The sequence below is a fragment of the Felis catus genome, chromosome F2, assembly GCF_018350175.1.
Source record: "Felis catus isolate Fca126 chromosome F2, F.catus_Fca126_mat1.0, whole genome shotgun sequence".
Taxonomy (NCBI): Eukaryota; Metazoa; Chordata; class Mammalia; order Carnivora; family Felidae; genus Felis; species Felis catus.
In genome coordinates this window covers 3604183-3616477 of record NC_058385.1, presented here as the reverse complement: position 1 = coordinate 3616477, position 12295 = coordinate 3604183, and the positions used below count along the sequence as shown (strand labels likewise).

The 12295-nt window shown below is 36.1% G+C and overlaps 1 protein-coding gene across 2 annotated transcripts in view; it reads right to left on the bottom strand.

Moving 5' to 3' along the window:
- SNTG1 (syntrophin gamma 1) overlaps positions 1 to 12295 on the bottom strand; it is an 888982-nt gene that overhangs the window by 189198 nt on the left and 687489 nt on the right. For both annotated transcript variants that reach the window (XM_019822638.2, XM_019822636.3), the window contains exon 12: positions 11326 to 11456. In XM_019822638.2, coding sequence (XP_019678197.1) covers positions 11326 to 11456 — 131 coding nt within the window. The remainder of the gene's footprint in view (positions 1 to 11325; positions 11457 to 12295) is intronic.

Here is a 12295-nt window from a genome sequence, read left to right as displayed (position 1 = left end):
CTAATTTTAATGGAGTCTAGCTTATCAATTCTTTCTTTCATAGGCCATGCTTTCAGTGTTGCATCTAAAAATCATCACCACACCCAAGTTTATCCAGGTTCTTGCCTCCGTTACCTTCCCAAATTTTTGTAGTTTTATATTTTACATTTAGCTCTCTGATCCTTTTTGGGTTGATTTTTAGGAAAGGTATAAGGTCCCTGTCTAGATTCATTATTTTGCATATGGGTGTCCAGTTGTTGCAACACCAGTTGTTGAAAAGACTCTGTTCTCCATTGTGTTGTCTTTGCTTCTTTGTCAACATCGGTTGACTGTTTCCCTTGGAGTCTATTTCTGGGCCTTCTGTTCTGTTCCATTGATCTATCTGTCTATTATTTTGCAGTACCACACCATCTGGATTATAACAGGTTTCGCTAAGTCTTGAAGTCATGCAGTATCAGTTGTCTAACCGTTCTTGTTCTTGAATATTGCATCGGCTATTCTGGGCTCTGACTCTTTGAAGAAAAAAAAAATCACAAAATAACCTGCTAGGATTTTGACTGAAATTGCATGGAATCTAAAGATCAAGTTAGGAACAATAGGCTTTTGACAATATCAAGATTTCCTATAGATGAACATGGAATATCTCTCCATTGATTTAATTCTCCTTTGATTTTGTTCGCCACAGTTTTGTAGTTTTCCTCGTATAGATTCATATACATATAATATATATTATGTATGTATATTCATTCATACTTGCTGTTATCACTTACTAGTTACACAAATTTTTTTGTCGATTCTTTTTTATTTTCTACATAGATTATCATGCCATCTGCAAACAAAGCAGATATTTTATTTTTTCTTCCTAATCTATCTTTTCTTTTCTTTTCTTTTCTTTTCTTTTCTTTTCTTTTCTTTTCTTTTCTTTATTTTAGCAATCCATTGCTTTTGATAACTTAAGATATGGTTGTCATTCAAGACAGTTACAATGCCAGACATAAATCCTGACATTTTTTGTTCTTTGACTATAATCTTTTCCTTTCCATCACCACTTAATTAGCTTATTCTTTTTCATCTTTTTTAACCCTTCTAATTGTATTTGTCCATAAATCCATTCAGCATATATTTGCATTCCTCCCCAGACTGAGTTCTCTGTTCATCCATATCAATTGTGTTTTTCCCCGTCCCAGAAATTCCTGCTGTTTTCCTCCAGCTGTTCTACCTTATGAATTACCAGCACTCAATAACTTCAATTTAACTAAATGTAAAGCTTTTTCTTCCTAATGTGTCAGACATCCCTGGAGAAGTTAATAATTTGTGCAAAGGAGTCTCGATGCAATTGGTTTGGTTATCAGGACCCTTAGTGCCTCTGACCTACTTTGCTATCTTTCTACCCTCACTGCATTGTATACATTGCAGATTCTCTGGCTTGTGTAGCAGTCATCTTATTTATCTCACACAACTGGATAATCCTGTTCCTTGTAACATCTCTCCCATAGTTTGTCTTTCTTCAGTTTGTGAATCCTGCCTTTCTTTATGTCATTCCGAAAAGATACTCTTGAGTTCCAACTCTTGAATATATCTGGTAGCTTTTGTTAAAATTTTAGGGGTTTTGGGAAATACATCTTTTTTTTTAATTTTATCAATCAGAAATCTTTTATCTACACCTAAAACTTACTGGAATATACTCTTTTAAGGGTTATTGCTTATTCATTTTTTCAATTTTCTAGAGATACTCAAGTTCACTGGGACTCTATCCTTCTCTGGTTATAGAAAATGTTAAAATGTAATTGTTAGGTTTGTATCATTGAAGTATCAATAAGTATGTCATAAACATGAGAAATGAAATAAGTAGGGAATATACGACAAGATAACTTTCCCTAGGCTGAAAAAACTATGCAAAGTTGGTCCAGAGTCATCCAAAAGAAGTTTTAGCTTTTCCAGAGAGAGAGAGAGAGAGAGAGAGAGAGAGAGAGAGAGTTATCGGTCATTTTTTAAAAAAAAACACCTTATCCATTTTATTTATTTATTTATTTATTTATTATTTTTATTATATTTTTTTCTTTGAGAGAGAGAGAATCTAAAGCAGGATGCACACTCAGCACAGAACCCGACATGGGGCTCTACCCCATGACCCTGGGATCATGACCTGAGCCCAAATCAAGAGTCGGACACTCACCAGACTAAACCACCCAGGCTCCCCAAGAGAGTTATATGTCTTGAAGAAGTTATTGCACTTTCTCCATTAACCCCACAGGACAATTTTTGTAGGAAGAGGTATTAGAAGGGGTTATGGAGCGGACAAGATTGCCAGTTGACACACAAGCTAGACCCAGGCTACTGAAACCTCCTTACCCCCTGCCCTGTCCTACGAAATGTATGTTCTGCCCACCTTTCCCTCAGTGAGAACTGTTCCAGGGATATCACCTTGAGAAAGTAAGGTGTTGTTGAAACCATCTGGATGGTATGCATGACTGAACTCAATTAAAGCCTGCATATCAACTTTAAGATTCTGTTGGGTGGGTGCAGAGATCTATTCATTTTGCAGCCACCCAAGACAAACCTCGTAAGTAAGTTCCTTTTCTTATTACACCTGCCACCCATCAATTTGGAGTGGTCTTCCTCTTTCTTAGGTCTTTCCTTGCCCTTCATGTAAGGGGGCCAGTTTGTAAACCAAGGGTGAGGAAGTGGAGTATATACGAAGATTGTGCTAGACAAAGGGATACTTGTATGGCTCATGGATAGGTGAAATCAAGTAAGATCTTAATGTTAATTCTTTTTTGAAAATCATAGGTTGTTCCTGGTTTACATGAAGCACAGTCCTTGTAGACCTGTTGGCCTATCCGTGAAAATGGAAGAGTCAAGCAGTTCAGTCACACTGGATCCATGTGTATGGGACCCCATGTAACAGGAGAACAATGGAATAGGAAGGGTAATGATACACCCAAATGGAGCTATTTCACTTCTAGCCTCTCTGGTATTGACTCCTTCTCCTCAGTCAGTAACCATGACTTGACCATGATGTGCCTTGAATTTCATGTCCCTCTTTCCCCCCTCATCATGTTAGCATATCCCTTACACAGTTTCCCTTTCTTTACTGTCAATATTCTTCTTATAACCAAGTATTTTTCAATCCAATTCACTCCAGAAATGATTCCAGCCTATGTCACTCCAAAATTAATCACTTTTTGAGTCCTTTCAGTATTTCTTTTCTGTAGTTGATACAACCAACCACTCTCTTCACCTTAAAACCCTGTTTACAATATATTCTGTTTTTATAGTATTATAGTTAGGCCTCTTCTTCCCACTATTTATCTTTTCTATTTTATGCAATCACCTGTTCTGCTTCCTCCTGAGATCCCCTAAACTATACATTCCTAGAAAGTCCCATCCTTCAATGAGCAATCATGAACTGAGTGTAGACTTGAGCTACATTCGTATTAGTCCTTATCATTACAATTCATTTGATAAGACTCTTGCATGGCGAACGAAAGTTCTCACAATCCCCATCCTTGTTCTCTGCTTGGATACTAAACTTCATATATAGATGCCTAAAAAAAATGGCACCAACTCAAATATCCTCACCTCAGAAGAAAAAGGCTGAGCACTCTCAGAAAGGCAAGAGTGATTCTGCCGGAATTCATTTAGAAACCCATTGGAATGTCTAAATGTAACCATGTAAATTGAGAGACTTTATTTCACTACTATTGATTTCCATACTGTTTGAAAAGCATGCAGTAGATGATAGTCCTGCTCAAAAACAGAGAGATGGAATTCTTCCTCATTAAAATGAATTTAATAAGCATTTATTGAGTGCTTTTGGGCCATAAAGCATACTAAGCACTGAATGATACATGGAGATAAATACTATTTTTCTAAAATTCAAATATATATAGTATATAATATACAGATAAAATTATATACTCAATATATTCAATTTTCTCATATAAGGAAAATTAAGCGTAATTAAAAATAGACAAAATTCCCACAACCTCTACTTCCCATTCTAATACCCCAACATTACAATTTTCTGCAACATTATGACACTTCAGAATTGAAATCTGATATATATATTTCTAAATCAGGGTCATTACCATAGATGAACATAAACTGTTCTATCACTGATAAAACCATTGTGACGTTTTAATTCATGCCTACACAGTAGTAGATGACAGTGACACAACTTTGTTGCAATTAAATATGAGAGGTATTTTATCACTGAAGTTAAAATTATGGGCCTTGGCAAAACCAACCTACAAATAACATCCCAGGTTTTGAACCAAGATAAATAATTTCCTATATGTGTCATCATTGGCCAGTAATTTATCCTTTTTTTTTTTTTCTCCTCACTCTTGAAATTGCCACTGGCCCGTGAGCTCCTTCAGGGAAAGAAGCAAACACAACACCTCCTCTTACAGACATTAAATCAATATTTATTGAGTGAATGAATGAACAATAAATTAGCTCTTGAATCTGAATTGCTGTGCAATCCACTCTGAATAGTGCTATGTTTATAACTGCTTATTACTGTAATATTTATTGAGTGTAATTAATTCAATTGCTAAAAGCAGCTGATGTATTGTGGCACCATAAAAATAAAAACGTAGTGAGTCATCTGGACTCATCCAAACAAGTTATTTTTTCTCATAAATTGTTTTAGCTAAGTGATTCCACATCATGTAAATGTATAATTTTTTTAAAGTAAAACAAAACAAAACAAACACATGTATTAAATATATATATCATTAATAGAAATATTAAGAGAGTTGTTAAAGCAGAAGAAAAATAAAACCAAAAGAAGAAACAAATAAAAACAGGAAGATTAAAAGTAGGATGCATTTGAAGAGTTACGTGAAAATAATAATATAATATCTTGAGTAATTTAAAATACATGTATAATTAAAATCATATCAGAAATATGTCCATTGATAGGAAAGGAAAAAAGGAGTTAAAGTGTTCTACGTTTTTAACATTTTCCTAAGACAGAAAAATTAGTAAATGGTATTAAACTCCAATAACCATGCGTGTATGGTACTACAGTCTGAAGGTTTGTGTCCTCTGCTTCCCCAAGCCCAAACTTTACATGTTGGAATCTTAATGACTAATGTGATGGCAGTGGTAGGTGGAACCTTTGGAAGATGCTTAAGCCATGAGAGTGGAGCTCTCGTGAATGAGATTAGTGTTTTATAAAAGAAGCTTCAGAGAAATCCCTTCCACCTTGTGTGGACACAGAGAGAAGACGACATATTTGAATGAGGAAGAGGGCCTTCATCATAGAATTCTACCATGATGGTAACTTGATCTTGGATTTCCAGCCTCCAGAACCGTGTGAGAAATAAATTTCTGCTGTTTATAAGTCACCCAGTCTGTGGTATTTTGTTATTGTAGCTTTGATGGACTATGATATATGGTGTAATGTTTAGGCAATAACTAAAACAAACAAAAAAGGATATATATGTGTACACACACACACACACACACACACACACAGATATATATGTCAATATTATAGAGGAAACAAAAATAAAAAAATAATTGTTCCAAAAATGTTTTAAAGATAAAGGGAATAAAATACAGAAACTAGTGTGTTGAGACAAAGAACTTTCTTCTTGAATATAAATAAAACTCTCAAACCTGAACAGTAAAAAAATAAGTTAATTACAATATAGTCAAAGGACAAAAGAAATTTCACCAGAAAGGATTTTGTGGACAAGGAAGCACATGAAAAGAAGTTCAACATCATTAGAACACACAAATTCAGGTAACAAAGATACATTGCTCCATACCTATCAGAATGCAAACTAAAAAGATGGCAACAATGCCAAATATTGGCAAAGAGGTAGAGAAACTAGATCATGCATGCAATGCTGGTGGAAATTTAAAATGGTACAGCCATTCTAAAAAACAATGTACCTATTTCTTACCAAACTAAATATACTGTTAGCACACAAGTCAACAATTGAGCTCTTGAGCATTTCCCCAAAGAAACAAAAATGTATGTTCACATAAAAATGAATACACAAATGTTCATAGCATTTTAATTTAGAATAGCCCAAAACTGGAACAACCCAGATATCCTTCAAGGAGTGAATATTTTTAATGTAGTATATCCATACCATGGGATACTATTAGAAATTAACAACAAATGAGCAGCAGAAAAATGCAACAACTTGGAAGAGTTACTAGAGAATGATGCTGAGTAAGAAAATTCAATCCATTAAGTTTACAAAATGTAAGATTCCATTTAGATAATATTCTTAAAATGACATAATAATTGAGGTGAAGAACAGATTAATAAGTTGTCAGAGGTCAGGGACATGCTGAGGGAGGATGGATATGACATGGTTACAGAAAGGTAACAGAAAGGTTCTTACAGTTCTCTTGGAGCAATTCTTGTTTGCGACTATGATGGTGGATAAGAGAATGTGAACATGAGAACAAATTCTGTAGAATTACACAACACACACAGACACGCACGCGCGCACGCACACGCACACACACACACACACACGTGAATTCTGAATGAGTGGTGGATTTTATCCATTTCCTGAACGTGGTATGGGACTACAGTTTTGCAAGAAGTTATACCATTTGGGAAAATGGGTAAGGGGTAAAGAGAATCTCTATTTCTTACAACTATATGTGAAAATGCAGTTATCTCAAGATAAAATGTTGAATCATAAAAAACAAAAAAAATGAAAGTGTTGACCAGAAAACAAATACTAAGATGGTAGATGTAATCCAACTAGAAGATCAAGGTTGTTATTTTGAATTAAAAAAAAGAAATACAAGAAAAAATATATACAGCTTAGAAAGGACACATTTTGAAGAGTAAGACTAATCAAAGTTGAAAGAAATGGATAAAAGAATATATAACGTAAATATTCGCCAGTAGTTCTTTGGTGTAATTCTTGAAAACAAGAAATAGTTTCAGAGATATAGGATATTCCATAATGATAAAAGGGTGATATATCAAAAAGTCATAAAGTTCTAAATCTATTTATATCAAATATATAAAATTAAATGTATGCAGTAAATATTGACATACTAAAAGAAGAAACACACAGAGCTGCCATCACAGTGGGAGACTGAAATGCACTTTCTCAATATCTCATACAATAAACAGACAAAAACACCATTAATGATACAGAGGATCAGAACCTTTAATGAAAAAATATGACCTAGTTAAAATACGTATGATACTGCTCTAAAGAAAATGACAGCACACATTCTTTCAAATGCATATGGAATGTTTGCCAAAACTGTTCATATACTGGGTGAAACCAAGTCTCAATAAGTATCAAAGGATTGAAATTATTCAGCATGAAATTATATAGGAAAGCAATAACAAAAGAGAGAAGTATAAAATCCTAAAATATTCTGAAATCCTGCAACACACTTTTAGACAGTCCACATGTCAAAGAAATAATTGTAACAAAAATTAGAAAATATTACTAACTGAATACTAAAAAAACAAATCCATGAATATCAACACTTGTGGATTTCCAATTCTGGCTAAGGCAGAATAGCCCCATTCCTCCCAAATGCTCCTTCACAAACCAACAAACATTGGACATAGTCCAAAAACAAATACAGATGGTCCACGAAAGGTAAAGGATAAGACTGATGGCCTAGGACCTAGGGACTTGAGGAATAACAAGGTGGTAAGTCTCACGGGGTTTCTTATTGCCTCCTATACATCCTAGACTGTGTGCTCTAGAAGTCTGCAATCCAGAATCACTAACAGCAAGACCAAAAACAAACAAACAAACAAACAAACAAACAAACAAAAAATGGTTCCAGAAAAGTCTGTTCTCCCTAAAGGACTAAGACATGAGTGCGCCAACTGCATTCAATCTTTTTGGCAACATGTCCTAACTCGATCAAGCATCAAGAGAGCCAGTGTCCCCTTTTCCCAGGTTTCAGCAAGGCCAAGCAGGGGGTTGTCTTCCACGCATCCTCTAATTGTCCCAGCTGGTGGTGCTCCAGGGGACGAGCAGGAAGCTGATCCTCACCTAGAAGAAGCCAGGCAGCATTCCCATTTCCCTTGGGGTAATGTCAGTGGGGTCAGTGGGGTCCAGTGGGAAGCTCAATCCCCACACCCACCCTGTGGCAATTAAACTGAGTGAGGTGGTGTAAGATGGGGTGAATCAGTACTCTGCCTCTCCTCCATGTTGACTACCATGGCTCAGCAGGAAGCTCAGCCTCCACTCCTACCTGTCATCACCAAGGTGTAGTGAGGTGATGAGAGGTAGGCCTCCTTCCCTCGGCTTTCCCTCCGTCTCCTCCTGTCTGTCAGCAAGATCTCACTATGGAGAGTGATGCTTCTACCAACGTCCTGTAGCTACAAAGCCACAAACATCAGCCCCACTCACCCACCCTCCCAGGGGGCAGCAGGGCCAACCAGGGAGATAAGTTGACACCCCACTCAAGGGCGATGTGTGATGGGGTTGGCATCTGACTTTCACCAGGATTTAGGGAGCGCGACTGAGGGGTGTGACAGACCTGCACTTCAGTCATCTTCATCGAGGCAGTATGAGCAGGCATTCAGGGAGCGTAACACACACACCCATCCAGCCCTCACACTACACGGCAACAAAGGGGTTACCTGCTGTGAAAAGGAGACTATAGAGAATCCAGAATCTCATAATTTAATATGCAAAAAGTCCAGGATGAAATTTGTAAAAAAAATCACTGGTTTTACCAAAAGCCAGGAAAGTCACAACTTTAATGAGAGAAGATAATCCAAAGACACCAATACTGAGAGGAATAAGGTGTTTAAATTATCTGAAAAGTATTTTAACGTAGTCATCATAAAAGTGCTTCAAGAGCAATCACAAGTGCTCTCGAAACAAATAAAAAATAGAAAATTTCAGCCAGAAAAAGAATATGTAGACACACACACACACACACACACACACACACACACACACAAATGGACATGATAAAACTGAAAAACACACCACCACCAACAACAAAAAAATCATGCTGAAGGGGCTCAATAGCAGAATGGAAACTAAGAGGATAGAATCAGAGAATTTAGGGGCACCTGGGTGGCTCAGTTGGTTAAGCATCTGACTTCGGTTCAGGTCATGATCTCACAGTTCATGAGTTCTAGCCCCAAGTCAGGCTCCGTGCTGACAGCTCAGAGTCAGGAACCTGCTTCAGATTCTGTGTCTCTCTCTCTTTCTGCCCCTCCCCGACTTGTACTCTCTCTCTCTCAAAAATAAATAAAACATTAAAACAAAATAAAAATAAAAGAATCAGAGAACTTAAAGATAGATCAATAGAATTTGTCCATTCTGTATAGCAGAAAGAAAATTGACTTAAAACCAGAAGAATAGGGGGCGCCTGGGTGGCTCAGTTGGTTAAATGTCCAACTCTTGATTTTGGCTCAGGTCACAATCTCATGGTTCTTGAGAACCACATCAGGCTCCATGTTGACAGAGTGGAGGCTGCTTGGGATTCTCTCTCTCTCTGCCCCTCCCCCGCTCAAACTTTTTCTCTCTCAAAATAAATAAACTTTCAAAAAGAAATATTAATTTTCAGGGATCTGTAGATGAATAATGCAAGATCTAACATTGTATCAACAAAGTGACAGAAGGAGAGAGGAGGGACTGGGACCGAGAAAGCATTTAAAGAAATGACATCCACAATTTGCTGAAGGTCACAAACATACAGATTTAAGAAGCTGAGCGAAGCCAGGAGAGAATTAACCCAAAGAAATCCATGCAAAGACACATTACAATTAAACTTCTGAAAACAAAAACAAAAACAAAAACAAATAATAAAAGAAAAAAAACAAAACAAAAATAAAACTTTGAAAACAGCAAGAGAGAAAGAACATATTATTCACAGGGAAGCACCAATTTGAATGCCCAGGGAGGTGCAAAGGCAGTGCACAGCATATTTCAGATATAAGGCAAGAATTATCAACTCCGATTTCTATATACAGGGAAACTATCCTTTGGGATGAAGATAAAATAAAGAGATATTCTCAGACAAAGGAAATTAAGAGAATTTGATGCTATTAAACTACCTTTAAAGAAGGGCTAAAAAAACACTTTGTAAGTAGGAAGGAAATGGTAACAGAAGGCTTAGAACTTTAAATAACTTTCCATTAAGTTTTTAAGATAATTTCTGATGACTGAAGCTAAAACCATAATGTCACCTGATATGGTGCTTGGTATCTGTATAAGTAATTAAGATAATTATACTTACAAAGTAGGGGGGATTCAGGAAACTAAATGGAAGTAATGTTTCTGTACGTCATTCAAAGTGATAAATCATCAATACTTGTGGTGTGAATCTGTATGAATATTTTAGTGCCTTGAGCAACCACTCAGAAAACTATACCAAATGATACACTCAAAAGCAATGTAAATAAATCAAGATATAATCCTGAAATTTGTGAGTATAGCTAAAGCAGACTTTGATGGAAACGTGCACTGCTGACTACATATAGTAGCAAAGAAAGTCTGAAAAATTAATGATCACACCAAAGGTTGCCAAACTATGGCCTATAGATCAAATGTAGCCTGCCACCTTTTTTATAAATAAAGTTTTATTGGAATCCAGCCATACCCATTCATTTATATAATGTCTGTGGCTGTTTTCATGAAACAAAGGCAGAATTCAATAGTTGTGCCAGAGATACTAAGGCCTTTCAAGGCCTAAAATATTTACTATACCACTTGTTACAGAGAAGTTTCTGGACCCCTAGAACATCCAACTCAAGAAACTAGAACAAGAAGTCAAGCCTAAGAACTTATGGAATGAAAGCAATCAAGAAAGAAGCAGAAACTCATTATTTATAATACATACACATAATGAAGAGCTTCAACAAAACCCCAGATTAGGCTTTTGAAAAAATAAATGAATAAAAGTTACAACCCCATGGCATAAACAACCAAGACAAAAAGAGAGAAAAATATTCAAGAATGAAAAGGACATCACTTAGGGTCTACGCTTATTTAAAAAGATAATAATATGAGAATAGTATCAAGTACATGAAGATAAATCTTGCTATCTAAAAGAACTATACAATTTCCTTGAAAAAATAACATTAAAACTAAGATAAATAAACAAAACCCAATAAAACCGTATCCATTAAGGACACTGATTCTATTATAGCAAGTTAGTAGCAGAGTCAGGGCATTAACTGGATGTCTTTTATCATCAGATTCATAAATGTTTGAGTTACACTATTGTTTTTTTTTTTTTTTAGTTCTTCTTGCTACCATTAGAAATGTGCTGCGAATAAAAATCGTAAGCCATATGATGTTAAAAGTTTGGTTGCAGGCCTCTTTTCAGTGAACAGAAAATCAGAACTCACTGGCGTGAACTCACCGACTCAAGTCTGTCCCAGGCACATACTGAGAGAAACGTGAATGAAGCAGTGGGATCAGCCTAAGGTCACACCATCGTTTTTCCCATCTCAAGCCTGGAGATGTTGGCCAGGACGAACATGACAACGTGTCCTAAAAGAATACAAACAATCAGTATTGGTTTTTTCTTTTTTTTTTTTTTTCCATTTCTGTGTTTTGAGTTCCTATGTTATGAATACCTTCCATTTGATGGATTGTTTTTTCCCCCTAAATAATCAAAAGACATTTATAGAATGCCTCAGAAAGGAATCCATATTCATCACCAATAAATTTGTATTTTTAACTTCCTTATTAATGGAATTATATAAGAAAATGAGGAGGGAATAATGGAGATGAAGAATGGCAGGGAAAGCCTATGAAAAAATGGAGTGGGGAGAAGGGAGAAAAAAATAAAAGGGTGACAGAACTGAATTCATTCAGGAATGGAAATATGGGACAAGTTACAAGGAAGTAATGAGTGACAAATATAAGAATAAGTTGTCGTTCATTCAATTACCCAATATTTTCTGAGTATTGGCTAAGCGCTAAACAGTGTTATACATGCTCGTAATTTATCAGTTACTTGTAAATATTTTTGAGTAGAATGAATTTCTTATAAAACAACTTTTAAAAACTACTCAAGGAAATCTCTGTCCAGTGTTTTAACTTCAAGTTTATAAAATGTTTGTATGTTCTTATATTGTTTTAAATTGATGTTAAATCAACCACTGCTGGTTTAAAATTACATGTATTTTAAGTTTCATTAAAAAGCTGGGTCTTTTGGGATTCCTGGGTGGCTCAGTCGGTTGAGCGTCTGACTTCGGCTCAGGTCATGATCTCGCGGTCCGTGAGTTCGAGCCTCACGTCGGGCTCTGACAGCTCAGAGCCTGGAGCCTGCTTCAGATTCTGTCTCCCTTTCTCTCTGCCCCTCCCCGACTCATGCTCTGTCTCTG